Source organism: Ruditapes philippinarum, unplaced genomic scaffold (genome assembly GCF_026571515.1).
Source record: "Ruditapes philippinarum isolate M1 unplaced genomic scaffold, ASM2657151v2 ctg429_1_1_1_1, whole genome shotgun sequence".
In the NCBI taxonomy this organism is placed as follows: Eukaryota; Metazoa; Mollusca; class Bivalvia; order Venerida; family Veneridae; genus Ruditapes; species Ruditapes philippinarum.
In genome coordinates, this window is record NW_026855416.1 from 430,030 (window position 1) to 451,593 (window position 21,564).

At 30.5% G+C, this 21,564-nt stretch overlaps 2 protein-coding genes across 2 annotated transcripts; one reads left to right on the forward strand and one right to left on the reverse strand.

The window, feature by feature from the left end:
* Positions 1 to 368: 368 nt before the first annotated feature.
* LOC132743213 (uncharacterized) lies at positions 369 to 3,084 on the reverse strand. The gene is made up of 4 exons (XM_060731746.1): positions 2,562 to 3,084; positions 1,925 to 2,022; positions 1,537 to 1,626; positions 369 to 939 (listed from the first exon to the last, which is right to left on the reverse strand). Exons 1-4 carry the CDS (start codon positions 2,708 to 2,710, stop codon positions 896 to 898), a joined length of 381 nt encoding a protein of 126 aa, XP_060587729.1. The 5' UTR covers positions 2,711 to 3,084; the 3' UTR covers positions 369 to 895.
* Positions 3,085 to 16,869: 13,785 nt separating this feature from the next.
* LOC132743198 (uncharacterized) lies at positions 16,870 to 20,209 on the forward strand. Its single transcript, XM_060731730.1, has 4 exons — positions 16,870 to 17,349; positions 18,296 to 18,393; positions 18,593 to 18,682; positions 19,931 to 20,209. Exons 1-4 carry the CDS (start codon positions 17,183 to 17,185, stop codon positions 19,978 to 19,980), a joined length of 405 nt encoding a protein of 134 aa, XP_060587713.1. The 5' UTR covers positions 16,870 to 17,182; the 3' UTR covers positions 19,981 to 20,209.
* Positions 20,210 to 21,564: the final 1,355 nt, after the last annotated feature.

The window sequence follows — 21,564 nt, forward strand, 5'->3', positions numbered from 1 at the left end:
AATCTATTGAAACAGAATACCACTTTTTACTAGTTTGTCCAAAATATAGAACCATTAGAAGTAAATTTTTTAAAAGTTATTATTGTCACTGGCCTTCTTTAAACAAATTTGAAAATATCATGTGTTCATCATCAAAAAATACTTTATATAACTTAGCAAAATTCATTTTTTCTGCAAATAAAATTCGCATTGTTTAAGGCATCATATTTTGATAATATTGTATTGAACTTCTTCTCTTTGTCTGTTTGTTAAGCTCTTGTTAATTGTTTACCTCATGTCTTATCCATTGAACATGTATATATGTTTATGTTGTTTATATGCTATAAACATTGTATAATGTTTCAGGCAATAAAATTTGAAATTGGAATACTTGATAATATCAAAGAATATAATAAAAGTCGACAGACATTGCAAAACTGTAAACGTTGCATGCCCGGTTATTAAGTCTGTTATTTTACGACATTGTTGAATGCAAATTAGATTACTCGCCTCTAAGATCTTAAGCAGAATCTTAATGTGCTTTCCTCATATGTTTGTTGTTTTCTTCAAACAGGATATATTGATAATATTATATTTCTTCATTGCAAAAGTTAAAGAAAAAGCCACATTTTTGTCGGATTATCCTTTCTGTAAGTAGTATGACACATCCTGTTCCGGTGCTGTAATAATATCAATACTCTACAATAAACTCCAAGACAACCAATTCTGAACATTACTGCACATAACATGTTCTGAATGGCCAGGAAAGACCTAGATTTCTTGAAAATCGGCATAATTAGAACCATTGTATGCAGTTTACAGATTCAGATTGCCTCTGCAAATGCGCTCTTTAAGTTTTGGTATGGAAGATCTTCAACTGTATGATTCAAACCGTGCTAGGTCGTGACAACCTTCTTCATGTGAAAAGATTCCTCTCGTGATGGGAAATGACGTCATTTCCTGAAAATATATTTATCAAAACACGTTCATCAAATGATTAAACAAAGAACTACTGATTCAAACAACAATTCACTCTATACATTGTGTAAAAATTTATGAACGAATTGTTTTGAGTTGTTGAGTTTAACTGTTTAAGGGCATATAGGACGGACATCGTTAGTACAGTAGTATTATTCACACCAATTCTGATTACAGACAACACCTACCTTTACTTGTATTAACAGTTCCTTCTTAATATAAAAATATATATTGTCATTAAAGTTTAAATAATTATGTCAACTACATCTAGATTATTCTGCCTTTAGAGATGGCGCTGCGTTTGAATATTTGCTCGGATAATCAAGATGTCATCAATTACGAGGGACCCGCAGAAATTACTACATAGAAAATTTCAAATTCATCAGGCTAGCTATATGTTTCGTCATATCCTTATAATACGTGGGATCCCCACTTTATATTATCGCCCTCTTAAATCATGCGAATGTTAAGAAAATAAATTGTGGACATTAGCTTAAATTATCGTTCTTTGTGCATGTAAAAAACTGAAAAGCTGTTTGAAATGGCTTTAAATGTTTTTAACAATATTACAATGCTAACCGTCAATATCGAATAATTCCTTCACCCATTTGTCCAGCATATAATTTTTACGCCTGCAAACGTCTAAAACAATACTTTGTACCAGTGTTACTGTAAAAAAATATATATATACTTGAAATGTACCGAAACATTTTCCGATCAGCAACGTTATGAATCAGGATATGTAGTATTATACATAATTACAGTACTGTATTGTTTGTTCGCAAATAAGTTATTGACATTCTAGTAAAGTCATATTGTTAACTTCTTATTTTATTATTCGTTTTAAATTAAGAACTGCAACTACTTAAAGCTTGGACATCGCGTTTAATTTTCAAGGTAGACAACTTATCAAATTTGCAAAGTATATTGCTATTAAAAATGATGAATGGTGTTTAATAGAACTTACAACTTGTACCACACACTTTTGTTTTGACTGCTCTGTAGAGACGTTTCTTTCCTTCTGAATTATTACATAAAATATTTCTGGCGAAGTGTTTGATTGGTCTGAAATAACAACGTGGCCGATATCATTTTTATTATCTTTCATAATACCGCTAAAATAATAAAATTTATTTCCCGAATACTAGTTTTCATTTTAATGAAACGCCTTAAAATGACTCGATCTGCCTTTGCAGTTATATAAAATCAGACACATTATATCTGAAACATGATCATTAGCACAAATATCCAAATGATCTTAATTATGATTAACCGATTAATTATCTACTTTGACTTTGGAACAGTCCATGCAGTGATTAAGGGGTTTCAAATATAAAAATAAATACAAAAATTGAATTGTGAACAGTTTAGAACCTGTCCAGACTACACAAATACAATTTATTAATTGCATTACTGCTATTTCAGATGGCTCAATGAAAACTTTAACAAAAACAGAAGAAGAAGAACAACAACAAAAAGGCGGGAAAAAAATCATGTACATGTAACATTTCTTATTAACAGATTAACAGACTAGATTTAAAAAATGTATGTAAATATCGAATAAAATCAACTCTAGAAAAAAGTCTATATTTCCAAGAACTTACATTACATGATTGCCGTGGTTCATTTTCTTTGCAGATCCACTAGTTTCCACCACATAGCTTCCCCTTTTCATAGTATATCCATCGCTTTTACGTATAATCAACCCAAATACAACGATCACTCTAAAGTAGCATTTAATTGATGTTGCCATGTGATAAATGTTTTCTATGAATATCACTTTTCCTGATCTCTCTGTATTTTTGTATTTCTTTTCTTTTTTCTTATTGATTTATTTATTTGATTTATTGATAAGTAGTGTTTTTGTATTAAATGCATTCAGCAATTTCCATAAACTTTTAATTTAAATTAATTCAATTTAAATTAATTTCTAATTTATAAATAATTCATTCCCACATTTATAAAACCACAGCGATTGTTTCCTGCTGTCTCGTTCAATTCTACGAAACGTTTCTTGAGAATGTTTTGTTTTATCAAACTAAATATTTATATACAAACAGGACTGGAGTATTCAAAAGTGCTCCAAGAGGGTTTTTCAGAGGCGTCAGCTGCACATGAAGCTACAAATATACCTGTAGGAAATGAATAATTGCTATAAATTTTTTCTTGATAAATTTATGTTTCTTATTTCTTTTGAACAAATCACCGCTCTTTCGGGCGGATCTTTTATGTTACTATTTATAAAGTAAACGCACTATTCGTTGAAATGTTCTCGCTGCGAAATGAACAGTCTCTGAAATGGTTTACCTACATTTGCTTTGCCTGCATCTTACTTGTGTAATTAATTATACATTATAGATAAGGTAATAAATGAAAGCAGTATTATTTATCTGCTAAACTTTATCAAAATATTTACTGTCTCCAAAGATTATAGAAAAAGCGATAGAATAATTTAATAATTTACCTGTTACTGTACATAAGGATGAAATATATATTTGAACACTGTCCATTAGTTATTTCAAAACGTTCAAAATTTCAACAAACGCCCTTTTCTGTATTAACAGTCCTGTTATTGCACAGTAGGATTTTACATACACAACTGTATATGTATTAAACATTTTCTAATGTTATTACAATACATTCAAAATAGAAACAAATGTCTCTTTCTGCGCCAACAATAAGAGTGCGTAAATGTTTTTTATGGCGGATATTATATAGAATAGGTTAAATACATTAACCGCTAAAGGAAGTTATCATGTGAAGATGAGAAACAATCTGAAGATTCATTGGCTGGTAAAGCCACACAAATGAGTCAGACGATTTTTACTAGTTGTTTCTTATCAAATGCTTTCCTTCTATCTAACTGTCGACAAAATGTTATAAAATGTTATAATAGAGTCAAACAGTGCCTTCGATTGCACATTTGTATTTTGTTTTCTATGCTCTCGGCCCTCGATTGCCTTTTAAGAATTTTATATTCACAACTGAAGATGGTGTATGCTGCGAAAAACGTTTAAAATAGAAACTTAGTCACAGTGTTCTTATCTTTTCCATGTCATTTAGATAGAACAAATTTAAAATATCACTATTGCATATGTTAAATAAAGTGTAAATCGGTGATTGGCGTGTGGGAGGTAGCTTGCACTTTCCAATTCAGTCCATTTTATTTACAGTTTTGTGCATTTTTGGGATTGATTTTTTCTATTTTAAAATTATCATCTAAATAGTTCAAATTTCATAGTTTCACTTAAATGCACAATGGAGTGACCATGGAAGTTATCTTCAAAAATCGAAATCAAACACTAAATGTGCCTATAAATAAATTAGATTGAACATTCGCAGATAACGATATAGATATAATATATTTAGCTGATTAATCAAAGAATTGAATGAAATCTTTTTAGTTATATCATTGATATTATTTGAATAGGGAATCGGGAAAAAAGAACGGTCTATTCGGCAAAACTGAAAATGTTCTGTTAAGATTAGCCTGTCTTGGCCAATAGAAATAAATGCATGCTACCGTAGCACCAGCTTAAGCGGAATTCAATATTAAAACATGAAACAGATGTAGGGATCAAAGTTTAGTTTTCATTATCAATTAGAAGCATTAATTGTCAACCATGTTTAATCGTTAATGCATGTGGCAATGATACATATACTTGATTCACCAAATAACCAATAAAAAAGGAATAAAAAATAAATAAAAAAAAAAAAAAACAAAAAAAACTAATATTAACAAAACCTGTTTTAATGACTGCTTTCTCTGCTTAATTTTGTACGGGAAACCAAGTCATCGCTACAAATTTCCTATAATTTCATTACCTAATGTATGATATGCATTAAGTCTCAAGTGATTCGGTATGAAACTCTTATATAAAAATGTGCCTGAATATGAAGAGGGCTCTTTAATATCATTGTGTAAAGCTATAATGAACAAGTAGGTACTAAATGGTATACTTTTTAATTCATTTTATTTTCCAAGAACACCCTTGAATCACACAGTATTACAATGCATATTCGCACCAGACGACATACACAATTTATCCATTCTTAGTATTAGGCTGAGCATCACTAGTCAGAATCATAAATATAATATATATTTAAATTCCATTACAATTCCCTTTCTTTTAAAAAAGTATCTTCGAAAGTTACAAGTTAACTTAAAACGTAATGACAAATTTCTTTTAAATGTTTAGGAGTTACAACGTGAAAGGTAATAAGAAAATATATAAGATATAATTGATTATAAAGTTGACACATGATAAGCAATCGCATAGTTGTAAGGACACAAAGTTTAATTTAGTATCGTCATCGATGCATGGGATCCTGCCACTTTTCAAATACAAGATAAAACGTATAGGAAACAAGAACGTGTTTGTTAAACACAAATGCCCCCGGCTCAGATTCTTGTTAGTAGCAATATTTCAAAAAATGTTTACCCATTCACTCAGTTATGGACAGAAAAATTGCCAAAAAAATGTAAACACAAGTTATATAGCTTGACAAAGTCATGGCATTTTGTAATTGTGAAAAATATAAGTTGCCAAGTCATTGCTCTGACTTGTGAAGTTGAAAAATATTCAACTTCATGCAAGTTATCTTCCTACCAAATATGAAATACATCTGTCAATAAATAAAGGCTGTATTGGCAAAAGTGTAAAAATCTATTTTTAGCACTGGTGACCTTGACCCAACTGACCCCTCACTCCATCAAAAGGAAGAATACCACGCAAGTTATCTTCCTACCAAATATGAAATACATCTGTCAATAAATAAAAGATGTATGGGCAAAAGTGTAAAAATCTATTTTTAGCACAAGTGACCTTGACCCACTGATCCCTATCCCAATCAAAAGGATGAATACCATGGAAGTTATCTTCCTACCGAATATAAATATATCTGTCACTTAATAAAGGCTGTATGAGCAAATGTGTAATAATCTATTTTTAGCACTGGTGACCTTGACCCAACTGACCACTAACTCCATCAAAGTTGATGTTTCTATCAATTATAAATAACATCTGTCTACAGAATAAGGTCAATACACCTGTAAAAATCTATTTTTAACATTGGTGACCTTGACATTGGTAACATTGACCTTGACCCAAATGACCCCTTACTACATCCAACGAAGAAGGACCTCCCTTGGCATGTTTGTAATAAACTAAGACATCAACTAAAAAATTAAGGCTGTATGAGCAAAAATGTTTATATTTATTTTTTAAACCAGTGACCTTGACCTTGACCCTAGAGACCGCTTACTCCTCAAAACATTAGAGGACCATCAAAGGTATCCACCTACTAAATATGATATATAAATATAAATATGTAACTTGCCCAGATCATGTACTTTGTATTGATTAGTAAGTGTGTAAACTTAGAAGCCATTGGTACAGGTAGAACTTAAGAAAAATCCAACTTGCCGTTCTAGGTTAACCTCGTACGGACAGACGGACGGACGGACAGACGGACAGACGGACGGACGGTTCAATTACTATATGCCCGGGGGCATAAGAAACATAACAATATCTACCCATGAGATTGCTTTTTTGCTTTCCTTTATATCAATCATACATTGAAGAAAAACTAAAATGTTAATGCATTTTGACATAAACTCATCTTGTTGCATACTTCACACAGTAACTAGTTACACAAACTAAGTTTACATATTTAGTACGATTAAAGAAAAGTAAAAGATCAACGAGGGAAAGCCAAATGCAGCTTTCCCCCAAACAAACCCAGGACCATCCATCGGTAAGGCACCCAGCAGAGTTACGAACAAAAAGGAGAGCACAAATGCGTAGCAAGAATAGTAAGTAATGAACAAACTGATAAGTAGAATGAAAGGGAATGAAATAAGTAACATTAACGAAACCTTACTCATTGAGGTTCCATTGACACAGCTGTTCAAAGAAAGTGTCTAAGATTTCCAAATGAAATATATGTGTTTTTTAAAGACGTAAATCTATGTTCAAGGGCATTGTACTCTAAATGAGAAATGATTTAAAAAAAGAATATGTATATATTTCTGGTGTTACCTCCTGTGCAATGAACAGTAAAGAAAACCTTTTATTATCATATGATTTTCGTTTTGCTTGAGTAGTTTAAAATTGCAAGTTTCACACTCACCGTGTCAGTCACAATGGTGCGAAATTAGAAATTAAAACACTTGAGTTTAATAATTATGTAACAGCAAGTAAGTGCAAGCACTTAAAACGAATACATAAAGTTACTATAAATGTGAAAAAGTGCCTTTGTAATCAGTGAGTCAAAGTTATTACAAAGTATGTAATAAGTATAGACAATCAGCATGGTTATATCACTTATCGTACCATTTGTTTAGTTGTTTCTTTTTAAATAGTTTAAACAAGGAATATAAAATATTATAATGATTTCTTTTATCATACGATTAAATACTTTAAAAACGTGTTGTTATGATCGCAGTTAAGTAACCACAACCACTTAAACACTTATTGGTGTTTTTTTTATAAGGGAGAACATGTTAAACCGATACTTTTTTGTTTTCATCTTTTCTTTTACTCTCTTGAAATACATTTTAGTGTAAAATTAAAAATATCACTTATCATTAATAAGAATGAATGAATGATATAATTTTATTTATATATTATTATATAAAGTCCACTTTTATATTTTATTAAACAAAATATATTATCGTCGGACACTATGAACAGTATAATCTTACCTGTACATAAAAGGCATTTTTCCATATAATCAACCTTAGGATACATGGCGTCATCATGTGAACATATGTACAGGTGTTTTAGAAAATTCATAATCTTCATATACATGTATAAATGTAACTAGAAATGTGTCATCATGCCACGGATGCCCCCGCATGCAGCCAAAATTTCAGATGGTGCATTAATTATTTTTTTCATTTTAAGTTCAAAGCCCTTAAAACTTTAAAATGTTAACACAAACCATTTTCATACAATGTTCAAGACACTGAAATTATTCAGTCTTAACCTTTTAAAAATAACATATTTCATATTTGTAGCCAAAATAATGGCTAAAAGTATGAGTGCTGAAACTGAAAGTACAAAATTTTTCCAACATTCAGGAAAGATAAGTTTGTCTAAAATCATTGAACCACAACCAAATTCATACTTAAACTGCTTGACTAAGATGTATCTATATTATTTTCAAAGTGAAAGGGACATAACTCTGCAAAAAAAATCATCAAACCATGACCAAATTTCAACTTGACCTGCCCATTCCTTTGACATATCCATATGTCAAATTTAAGTTGAATATGTAACACTGTTGGGTAGATAATGAACAGAAACTGTAAATTTCATATTATTTTCAAAGTGAAAGGGGCATAACTCTGCCAAAAATCATTGAACCATGACCAAATTCCAACTTGGCCTGGGCATTCCAAAAACATATCCATATGTCAAATTTGAGTTGAATGTGTTGTACTGTTGGGGAGATAATAAACGGTAACTGAAAATTTCATATTACTTTCAAAGTAAAAGGGGCATAACTCTGCCAAAAAACATTAAACCATAACCAAATTTGAACATGACCTGCACATTCTTTTGACGCATCCATATGTCAAGTTTGAGTTGAATGTGTTGTACCGTTGGGGAGATAATGAACGGAAACTGAAAATTTCACATTACTTTCAAAGTAAAAGGGGCATAACTCTGCCAAAAATCATCGAACCATGACCAAATTCTAACTTGGCCTGTATTTTCTAATGACATATCCATATGTCAAGTTTGAGTTGAATGTGTTGTACCGTTGGGGAGATAATAAACGGAAACTGAAAATTTCATATTATTTTCAAAGTAAAAGGGGCACAACTCTGCCAAAAATCATCGAACCATGACCAAATTCGAACTTGACCTGTATTTTGTCATGGCATATCCATATGTCAAGTTTGAGTTGAATGTGTTGTACCATTGTGGAGATAATGAACGGAAACTGAAATTTCATATTATTTTCAAAGTAAAAGGGGCATTACTCTGTCAAAAATCATCGAACCATGACCAAATTCGAACTTGACCTGTATTTTGTCATGATATATTCATATGTCAAATTTGAGTTGAATGTGTGCAACCGTTCTTAAGATAATGAACGGAAACTGATGATGACGGAATGACAGAATGACGGAAGGACGGAAGGACGGAAGGACGGAAGAGGGTAACACTATATGCCCCGGCCATTACATGGCGGGGGCATAAAAATGATGCATTCTGCAAATACCACCACAGCTAAGGGCTGTAAATGGTAACTGTTGCATAAAACTTTCCATAACGAGGTTCAAATCGAATCTGTTACATTTTAAGTTTGGCGTGTTGGATAAGAATTGTATCTAGAGTCTTGTAATCTTTTTACTGTTTCTATATAGATGACAGCTTTAATTGTTTGATTGGTTTTTACGGCTTACCAACACAGTAATAGTCTTATTGTGAATTTCCAACTTTTACTGATAAAGGAATCGTGTTATCATGTGCCCCTCCGTGTATATTGGCAGGCAGGACAAAAACTAACCCGGTGTTGATTCTTAAATACTTTTTTCTTGAATCTGTCTTGTGATATCCTGTGCCTGTTTGACTGTTTTGCAGAATCATGCTTTTATTACATCTGAATATTGTAACTGAATCAAAAACTATAATTATATCTCTGCAAAAAAAGAACGGTAGTAGATTTTCTGTGCGATTTAAGGCGATATAATATCACTTCAGGGTTAGATAAGCAGTTGAAAAACTGTGTACCAACTTTTTTTAAGTTGAATAAACATGTTAATGCTATTTGTAATAACACTTACTTTGATAGCAGGTCTGTTGTGTATCGAAATCTTTTTTAACATTAGATATGTCATGTGGTAAATATGATCATTTAGACAGTAATAAATCAAATCACGAGTAACTCTTATGTTTACAACAGAAAAGAAATTGTTTAAGATATCTAAAATAAAACAAAATACACGGATGTTGCACATAAGGGACAATAGAGTATTTTTTTGGTTAGTTGAATCCTAGCAGGTGGGAGTGATTGTTTATATAATAAGGTTTTGTGTTTATATCATTATATAAATTGGTGCATGTCTTAACTTTGACAAAAAATATAATACACGCAAACTAGATATTGTTTGACTATTATAAGTTGTTAGTCATAATAAAGGTCATATAATAAACAAAATATTTGACGATAAGCCATTGGATATATCAAATACATTTCACTTCTGTAATCTGTTCGTTTTTGTTGTTTTAAAGTACATTTAGTATGCTATTACAAAAAACCTTTTGCATTTACTATTCACTTCTGGTTTATACCGTAACATGTACGTGTTTTTCAAAGTGTAAATAAGTAAACTTTGTTATAAGTGCACAAGATATACATAATATAGAAATCTATATAAAATACTATATAAAAAAAAGTAACGTAAATTCATCATCTGACTGTACAAGAGCAGTATGCGGAAAGTATTATAATCGCCATGGGTCTGACCAAATAAACGCCACATCGTTTGATATTTTGGCTTGAAAATAAAAAATATATCTGTATTTTAAGCATAGTAAAATAATGATGCACAATGAATAACAAAAGAAACAAAAACACGAAAAGACAGCTCTTTCAAATAAATTAGTTATTCCTATTCATTCGGTCGCTAAAACACTAAGTATAAGCATAAAGAGAGGCCTATTTCTAGCAGTAATTTGTTACGAACGTATATCAAAAGCTGTTCAATTTGAATATAATTTACAAAGATGCAAATAGAAAAAATCTTAAGTAAGTGTGGGCTGAGAAATCCAAAATTGCGTCTACCATGGCCGTTTTTTTTTCTCACAGAATTATACGAAGCATCAAATGCCCTCTGAAAACAATGTTATAAATTGTTTATATTCACATTCAATATATTTTAAATTATATCTTTTGAATAAAGAAATGAATGAGACAAAACATTTTTAAACCAAAGTTTTACCACGATACTCATAGAGTAAGGGCCACTTTCTAATGTTTTTGGATATTGTATTTATTTGTTATTGACTTAGTGTTTTGAATTTTGCTTATATAATTTATTTTGCTTAAACAACAGCATAAGCGTGAAGATCGAAACTTGCTGCTTTCAATAAAAAGGCTTTACTTATGCTATGTCTATGTTATTAATTTATGCTATGTCTATAATATTATCAAATTGCAAATGCGCTTTAAACGTTTACTCATTTATTTGACCCGTAATGTGATAAATCTATAAATATATTACCGTAAAGTGTTAAAATATATTTCTACTATAAAGTGAATGGGTTAAAGTGTTAACACTTATCATATCTTAATACATGATATTTCATCGGAAGTGTTTCATTACAGGCATTTATTTTACAGTCACTTTGATCGACAAAAACATGTGATCACAGTGACAAATCGATCATATACGAGTGTTTATTGTATAATATAAGTGTTTTGCTTGGAACACAAAACACATTATGTGTATTCATATACAAGTATGTGGTGCATACATTATTTAATCATTTACTTAGTGATACCATTTGTATTGGTACTATTTTTTTGTATTATGATCATAATAGCCTAGGCCGCAATTCTAGTTATAATACAAAGATCCTAAGTATATGGAACCTTTTGACATCACTTCTTAAATCAAATTTGGAACTTTGTTTGATTTGGCCTTCATTCTGTTAACACAATCTATGACTTATAAATAGTTAGATTTCTTCTAATTATTTGGTAGATCACAAAAACTGTTATTTATCGTAGAAATGAATTATACAAAACCTTTTAATTGAATTTAACAAATTTTTAAATTAATAGCAATTCGTTTCAACGTAACGTTTCAAAATTTTGGCAGAACGAAATAAGAACAACGCCAAGAAGAAAAACCTGCGTATAATGCTATTATGTCAATTTAGAATATTTTTACAAATTGATATAATCAAGTACGAGTATTCATATCAATAAGGCAAAAGAATTGAATTAATGTACACACTACTTTTGTGACGTTTTTTGAAATGCTGACTTTATTATATAATATGTAATGAAATACATTAAATTTACTCTATTTATTTTATATACTATCTTAATAGGGTTATAGAACCAAAGGTGTTGTTGTGTCGATTCATTATCTCCAGAAAATTACAAGAGCGATCAGTAATCACATGTGTCGCTTCATGATGGCCAATTTCATGTTGGGACAAATTTTGTGACAGACGGACAGTGCACACGGACAGTGCACAACTAGACTTGGTACTGATCATTCCTGTAAAGTTTGGATGAAATTGCACCAGTAGTTTATGAGGTGTAGTCCGGACAAGTTTTGTGACGGACGGACGGACAGACAGACAGACAGACAGACGGACAGAGAGACGACGGAGAGGCGACACAAAAAAGTGATATTTAGATATCAAACTTTGATATATAATGTATACATAAAGCAACTTTAAACCGCCCATATACAAGCTCAATCGAACCGACCTTGCAACATTTCCATTTTTTTCGTTTTGGGCTTACATAAGGTTTACTGTTTTCTCCCGGGGATCGAACCCACGCCAGAGAGGTAACTGGATAAGAAGTCATCGACTCTAACCCCTCGACCACGGAGGCGGTATCAAACTTTAAAATATTCGTATTATTTCCGTAGTTGTTTATTTTAGGTATCATGCCTAAATATTTTTTTATTAATTTGCTGGAAGAGAATCAAAAATGCAACAACTGAGGACTAAGAATACAGTTATTTAAACTAGAAAACACTTTCGATAAATTTGTAAAAGTTAAGATATGAATAAACCTAGTTCTTTTTAAAAGAAAATCTGCTCAGTACTGCCCAAACATATGGAATTCTCAAGCAATGAATCGTATTCATATGCACATGTCAAATACGAATCTCAATTTTTACAAGAACCGCTACAAAACCAATAAACCAGATGAATAACCAAACTGGTATTTAAAGAGTCAATGGTTCACCACATCATAATGCTGAATTTACAGGTGGCTCATTTAACTGTATCATAATCAAATAAGTAACTGGAAATCTAAGTAGAACCAGATGCCTCATTGTAAATAGTTGTTGCCTATCATTAAAAAACACTTACCATTTCGCAGTTGCACCCACTAAATTGTTTGGATAACTATATTGTTGTATTACTATCTGTAAGGTGATTAAAACAAAAGATTTGTAAGACCAAAACCATTTTATTGAGATAAGATTTAAGAAATTTCCTTTGTTGTCATAAAAACACCCACCAAAGGTTTTGCACTTGATGATGAAAATTTGAGATATGTATTGAATAACTTGGTTATGTCATGTACGTTATTGGAACAAAATTGTCAAAATCAAAGTTCATTTAACACTTAAATTATCTCACATTGCAAACTTCTAAAGCGGCTTCTTTCTAAATGGTAATATGAAATTTGCTAGACGTTGCATGTGCATTGTTCTTTCATTCGATATTTTAAAATCATATTTAAAAAAAAAAAAAATCTGCTCTTATCTGCTCCATTAATTTACTTTTGATATCCCTCTTATTTCTTTGATCTTAATATCAATAGATTGAAACATTATTGTTGATTATATACGTTATTTTAAGAAATGAAGAGCTTTAGAATTTTATTTTTGAAAAAATATATGACAGTTACAAACAACAAAAAAGCAACAAAAAAAGTCACACGCATAGTTTTTTTCCTTTGAAAACTAACATATTTTATTTAGATATGCCAAGGAGAAAACGTACTGTGTCCTGTTTACATGTACTTTTAATACATTTTTACTTCATTGGCGGTGAATCAAAACGCTTGAGATCTAATTACTATTTAACATTTATCATAAAATTTTCTAAACTAGAAATGTGTCGTCACTCCACGGATGTCCCCGCATGCAACCAAATTTTCAGATGTTATAATATTTAGTTCCAAATTTGTTTGCCCAAATTATGTTTTTCATTTTAAGTTCAAAGCCCTTAAAACTATTCAATGTTAACACAAACCATTTTTATACAAAGTTCAATGCACTTAAACCATTCAGTGTTAACCTTTTGTAAACTAAATATTGCATATTTGTAGCCAAACTAATGGCTACATTCATTTCCACAAAAGTATGAGTGCTGAAACTGAAAATTCAAAATTTTTCCAACATTCAAGAAAAATAACTTTGTCCTAAATCATTGAATCACGACCAAATTCAAACTTAAAGTGCTCATTCTTAAGATGTATCAATATATCAAATTTGAGTTGAATGCCAAAAATCATCGAATCATGACAAAATTCATACTTAACCTGTGCATATCTTTGACGTATCCATATGTCAAATTTGAGTTGAATGTATAATACCGTTGGTGAGATAAAGTACGGAAACTGAACATTTCATATTATTTTCAAAGTAAAAGGGGCTTAACTCTGACAAAAATCATCCAACCATGACAACGTTCGACCTGTATTGTTTCATGACATATCCATATGTTAAGTTTAAGTTGAATGTGTATTACCGTTGAAGAGATAATGAACGGAAACTGAATATTTCATATCATTCTCAAAGCAAAGTAAAAGGGGCATAACTCTGCCAAAATCATCGAACCATAACCAAATTCGAAGTTGACCTGCATTTTCTAATGATATTCATATGCCAAATTTTAGATGAATGTGTGCGACCGTTACTATGATAATGAACGGAAACAAATGATGACGGAATGACAGAATGACGGTATGACGGAAGTACGGAAGAACGGAAGGACAGAATGACGGAAGGCCGGAATGACGGAACAAGGTTACACTATTTGCCCCAGCCATTATATGGGCATAAAAAATCAATATATGATACTGTGAAAAATAAAAAAAATTGCAGTCATTTTTTTCTTTAGCTCGTTAATGAACGGCTGGGGTCCATCTGTACAATGGGAATGTGTCGGAATTCCATTTTGTCATTTAGACTCCTTTGTAAGTAAAAATGTTCCTACTATTAGACAAAATGTGCAAAATAATACTTTATTATAGTTTTACTAAGTGGAATCAAAATGTTAATTTTTATACATCTTTTAACATAAAATAATCTTAACCAATTTTTATTTGTCAAGTGTAACTGTTTTTTTTCTCACAAAAATGACCATTGGAATGTTGTGTTTGCTACATTTTTAATCAATCTTCAATATGGAAAGAAACTAAAAGCACTATGTTGATTGAATACAATTTTATTTTCAGAATAATTACACACACTATGCCTACTACACCATTACAAAAAGTGAAGAAAATTTGATTGCAAATTAATTTTCAATATGCTACATGTAATTGAGAATTTTGATGGGTTAATAAATCTCACCTTAAAATTCAAAATAAATTACCGAATGAAATGATTATGACCTAATTTTGAATGTATCGCAATCGTGTCGTTCTTTTCGTGTCGATATTTAGAGTTTCTGATTTGTATGATACAATACATAGAAAAGCGTTGTGCAATTAGGTAAATGATATTTTGTTAAAACAGGAAAGAACCTATATAAGCTTCATGAACGGCAATTCCGTTACGTGACAGTTTTTATGAACAAAATACCATTGTTATGTATTGCAACACTGTGCCTTTAACAAGTAAACAAGTAGCAGGTGCTCCACTGTGTACTAGATTATAAAACATTAAACATAAAAAATTGGGTAATATAACTTTGATTTAAAAATCAAAGCAATTGAGGACATTTAAAAGGGATAACGTGTAATGAAAAAGTATATTTTGTGTTTCTAGAATTACATTGGACGTGCTATACGCGTATACTTAGCTATCTGTTCTTTGGTGAACAAAATAATTTAGTTATTTATTAACATTACTGCAAAATCAATTTTAGGTTTTATTTAATGAATGGAATGGAAGCAACCTAATATATCTTTAAATAAAAGAATGGGAAGCGGTTGACCAATTTTGAAAGAAGGAGAACAAATAAAAATAGATTTTTTTTCATCATTTTGTATTTGTATTTCATTTGCAATGTGATGCTCTACAGTTGTTTTTTCAGTTTAAAATTCAGGAATGTTATTTTTATGACGATTGGATACCAACAAAGAAAACTGAAAAGACAGTGACTGAAACTGATGATGTTTTATTTTTTTTTTTATTTCAATGTGATCATCTTTTGATTATTTGTTTGATGTATTGAGTATTAACATAGATTTAATTGTTATTCACATTTGAGTTTTAACTCTAGATCTTTATATAATTTACAATAAATAAAGTAATAGAAAGACGAAGATTATAAATAATCAACATATCGTAATTTACGCTACGTTAATTGTCGTAAGTTTTAAATGATTCGAAGCACATGTATGATTATCAAACGGATAGACATATAAAAATTGTACATTAGGGAATATACACCAAATATACGTTCTTACAAAATAATTACCAAGTTTACAGACAGCAAGCACTCGTATCAGCAAATATATCATATTGACTTGCAAAATTTTAATTTTTACCCCGTTTTCCTTTTTTGAACTACAAAAATAGCCTTTGCTTCCAGTGGGGTTGATTTTAAAAATTGCAAAAAGGGTTTAAACTTACAAGCAGAAGTTTTTTTTCAAAATTTTCCCCGGGAGAAAAAAAGGGTAACCCTGAGTTTCTTGGAAAAGATGATGTGTTTGACAAAAACAATTTCTTTTGGCAAGAAAAAATAACTTTTAAAGGGAAAAAGTGAAAATGGATAATTTTTTTATTCCTTAAATTACCATAGCATAGACATAAAAGAAAAACAAGATTTTGTGAGGTGCATAATTAGTAAAACTATATCTATGCGGTTGGAAATGTACTTGTGCTCAATTACCGTCAGTATGCATGTTTGTGTTTGATAGAGCATTTGATTAAGGATAATATAAAGTTATGATAAAAGAGGATTCCTGGAATTTAAAACTGAAATGCAGTGTTTTCCAAAACCTGGCAAAAAATGAGAAAGTTATCACGCTAAAACAGCAGCAGCTCAATTGATTATTGATCGTGTTATTACAATGCCATAACTGGTGGCTTTGTATTAATTATTTATACATTGTATTTTAAAATCAAGCCAAACGATCAGCGCAACAGTTTCACTTTTATCACCATATAAGATGTGTAATATTTTGAAAACGTAAGTGGACAAGCAGACGTAGGGTTCAATTTTTCAATTGTTAACATTATTTATTATGGATTAAAGGCTACGGTTGTTTAACAAGTGCAGTTTTCTCTGCCGACTGGATCTATACAAAGAAAAATCATAACACTTAATTCAATATGGTTTCCGTTGGTTTGTGTATCTTAGAAACAATAGCTGCAGTAGAAACTATTTTTAGATTAACACAACAGTATGGACTATTGATGGACAAAAATGTAACGCAGCTTGTGGTAGGCGATGATGTGCCAATTTCTTTTCCAAGGACAGCACCAAGTATGCACCACACGTAAGTGAAGAGATAGATTGTTACTATAATGATGATTTTTTAAACAATGGTTTGCTAGTAAAATTGCCTTTTTGACACCTACTTTGTTCTCACTTTTCATTTTTATAAAACATTTAGCTATTGATCAGTTAGAAGATAATCAAATTTTTATAATTACCGAGTACATTCAATGCTGATTGTGAGACGAACTCTAAATGACGTCAGTATGGGCGACGCCATTTTGAAATGGACGTTACGTTAGGTTATAACGTAAGTCAACGGGAAAAATATAATTTTAACATTTTGACCATATAACTGACTTTTTTTTTTAAAAAAAGGAACATGCCTAAAGATAATGAAGTCAGTGTAAACATGACATTAATTTACATGATTTTACTATTATATTTAATTAAAAAATATTCAAATTTGGTGGGACAGACTATAACATAATTCAAACTATACCGTTAACAGATGTCATATCAGTTATCGTGTTATCGGAACATTAAAAATTGTTATATTAAGAGTAGTACATTGAATTATAAAATCCTTTACTTATTCATGCTCATATACACATTTTTTAATATCATTTAATTAAGATTCATTGAGAAGAGTTTAAACCAATCTGTACAATCTTAAATCAGAAATCGCCGCTATTATTAAACGTAAAACTATAAAAATCTGTGAGTCTGTGCACTGTTTTATTCGATAAATAACAACTACATACAAAAACAAAAATAAAATAAAAAAAAAACAATTAAAAAACATAAACAAACAAAAAAAACACAGACAAATCTTAACTACATAATTTACAAAATCGCTCTACAATGCTGTTAAACTGTTGCCATGATTACTTTAGAGTGGAACACCATTGTCAACCATTAAGGATGTACTTATTATATATGTGTGTGTCATATTAAGTCAGTATCAGACTAAACTATCAAACAAACATATATATCTTTGTATGCAGGTCAATTCATCATTACGCTATGCATGGGCTGTGTAGGAATTTTGAAGGCAAAAAGAAGCTGTATAAAGCCATGAAGACCAAGTTATGTCAAATGAAATGTAAGGAAATACATTTACATATTTTTTTTATACAAATTTAAAGTAAATTCGATTTGCAACATATCTAATGATAAAAATTGAACATAAAATTGCTTTATTTGAACTCTAAATCAAATAAACCGTTGTAATAATTAGTTGTATTTATAACAAGATCAAAGTTCACATGAGTAACAGAATACCTAATACTTTCAAATTTCAGTATCATTTATAGCGGAGTTTGTTTTGGATTTATGTAGAGGGAAACATGCTTTGTTGACAAATTGGGTTGGAGAATTATTTGACATTGATGGTAAGAATTAGCATACTTCAAAGTATATGCTACATTTATTTACTATATAACATAACTGATAACAAAAGGTACAAGTAAGCTTTGAATCGGATGCATTTTTTATAACATGGGTTTAACTTTGTCTGAATGATGGATTTACTGGGGAGGACTCATGTTAATGTTTTTTAATGCAGAGTGAAATTTTAACAAGTTTATCATAAAAGTAGCAAAAGGTAAACAATATACAATCACTATTATTTTAATTATGACCCAAACGCAATAGATGCTTCATCTGCATGGCCAAAGCGTATGTAAAAATATCGTTTTTTGGAAACTTTAGCAGAATACAAAAAAAAATGAGCAATGAAAAATACATATTATTCGTGAAATTATTTTTGAAATGGCAGACATAATTTTGCAGCTTTTCTTGCATATTGATCTAGTAGTTGTAACTGTTGACGATACGTGGTTTACAATAATTATAATTGCAGTTTTAAAACTGTATAAAATATTTATTACTTAATTCACTACATTGACTAGGAAAATGACTATTGGGATTGGCAATGATCATTGAATCAATAACATTGCAACAAACAGAACGACTGAAAGTGCAAAATGTAATATTCATACACAATATATACAATTGTTAACGTATTTATTACGTAATATTTCATTTTACGTTCAATCATAAAATATTAGATGGTTGATTCTATAATTATAGTTTTATAGATTATTGCTGGTAGCAAATAGATTGATTTATAAATTATATTTTTTTAATTACGTTATTTCAAAGCGATATTACGCAATGAAATATCGTCACCATCAGGATACGCATTGGGAAATTTCTTATTCGTCAGTGAAATTGGTAGAAACACACAGATAAAAAAATCACTGAAACAAACCACTACAATTATTTAGTGAACTGTGCGGTGGCCTAGTGGTTGGGTGTCTGCCCCTTAACAGGTGGGTCTGGGTTCTAATCCTACTGAGGATAACGGTCATGTTTTCTGTTATGACACCGCTGCTTGTTTGTTCGAATAAGCGGACTAAAAGCTTAAGCCTTAAGATAATAATCAAGCTTTCGTCTCAATCAAGCAACATTGTGTTTTAACTAAAATTAGCGATGTACAAATAATTATGCTGATAATTTAATGAATTTATCAAGCAACAACTGTAAATATTAAGAAAATATTTGATATACAAATGTATCACATAATTTGTTTTTGAATTGTAAGGGCATAATTAAATTTAACCACCTTTCTTTTTCAGGGGACGGTTATATTACACATTTCGAGAAACACTCATTTGATGATGTCTAGTGCTAGTGGTTACTTATTTTCGGATCATTCAAAGTTAATAAACAAGATGTAGTAAGAAAACAATCGGAATAAAAGAGTGAAAGTGTTTTAGACTAAATACTTGCTTTTGTAAAAATTAATGATTTTAAGATATACTTGAACTAAATCATTCACTATGTTGGCGAAACTCGTATATTGTAACTTATATTACAATGGTTTGTCATGTGATAATGCTGGAAAGCAAAACAGGTTTGCTTTTCTCACAATGTTGTTTCATAGATTTATTAATTCATATATCAATACAATTTAAACATTATATATTATCAGAGTGATTGTTAATCGAGTGTCGATGAATAAGAGATATACGACTCTTTAATATAAGTGTTATATGACGGAATTCTCACAAATTAATGTTTTACTACCGATTTTGTTCGGAAGACGTAATGCAAAATTAAGAAACATGTTCAGAATTAATCTGAAAATTGAAATTCAGTACAATTTTCAGCCAAGTTGAGTTAAAATTATCTAAAAGCGTTTCGTTTTGTTTTTGAAGTCATTTAGTATAATAAAAACAACATTATTCGGTAAAAGTGGAGCCAGGGAATAATCTGAAATTTAGCACCCAAATCTTCATTAAATGGTATCAAAATTCTGAAAAACAACTTGTCCCATCCTGTCTAAAATCCTTTAAGATGCATGCTTCAAATACAAAACTAAAGGGTCAAAAGCATTTTGACCTTGACATTTGACTTATGGACACAAAAATGGATTTGGCATGTATAACGCCTTATTTTTAAAGTTTGAAGTTTCAGGTCATTTCATTTTGTTTAATGGTCACTTTTATGTTTTGTTATTTAAGGAACAATTGACCTGAACCTTTATTCGTTTCACCTGAAAATGGATGTGTTCAGCATCAACTTACAAAAATCAAAGTTCCAAGGTCAAAGCATTTTAATTAATTTGAAAGTTTCATATTTTGTTATTATATACTATAGTGACCTTGACCTTTCGATTCATAAACAGATGGACCTTTATTCAATGACAAGGTAATGTTTTTTACGGAAATCAAACTTGCAGGTAGAAATCATTTTGTTAAATAAACATACAAAATTTGAAGTTCCCAGGGCAATAGACTTCAATTCATTGAAACGCCAATTTATTTTTGTTCATAGTGACATAGTTTGAAACTTACAAGTAATAGAATCAAATGGGGGCTAAACGTCTACATAATAAGTCTTAATGTTACAACTTATGCAATGATAATGGTGATTGAAAGTAAAGCTTTACCAAAATGTAAAGCAACGCTCAGCTGACGCCGGCTCTGATGATGATGATGATGGTGGTGATGATGATGATGATAATGACCGGTTATTACAATATCTTTAAACTGAAATACAACAACCATATTGTAAAACGTATCATGCTATTTTAAAAACTATGAAAGAAAACACAACTTTTTCTTTGCGTCAGTCAGTTACAACCCAGCCCAAACTACCGAGACTGTGCGGGATATAGCGGGATTAACTTAGAAGAGTTTTGACCTTAAGACCATCAAGGCGCTGCCCACAAAAGTATGCGGCTTAATTTTGTTGGTGTCAAAGAACT

Bases quoted from the DNA above. Each gene is read 5' to 3' on its own strand.
- LOC132743213 (XM_060731746.1), bottom strand. From the start codon at position 2,710: ATGGCAACATCAATTAAATGCTACTTTAGAGTGATCGTTGTATTTGGG. The intron at 2,023-2,561 runs GTAAGTTCTTGG...TTGTTATTTCAG, and splicing joins AACCACGGCAATCATGTAAT to ACCAATCAAACACTTCGCCA. The intron at 1,627-1,924 runs GTAAGTTCTATT...ATTTTTTTACAG, and splicing joins AAAAGTGTGTGGTACAAGTT to TAACACTGGTACAAAGTATT.
- LOC132743198 (XM_060731730.1), top strand. From the start codon at position 17,183: ATGGTTTCCGTTGGTTTGTGTATCTTAGAAACAATAGCTGCAGTAGAA. The intron at 18,394-18,592 runs GTAAGGAAATAC...TTCAAATTTCAG, and splicing joins CAAGTTATGTCAAATGAAAT to TATCATTTATAGCGGAGTTT. The intron at 18,683-19,930 runs GTAAGAATTAGC...TTTCTTTTTCAG, and splicing joins AGAATTATTTGACATTGATG to GGGACGGTTATATTACACAT.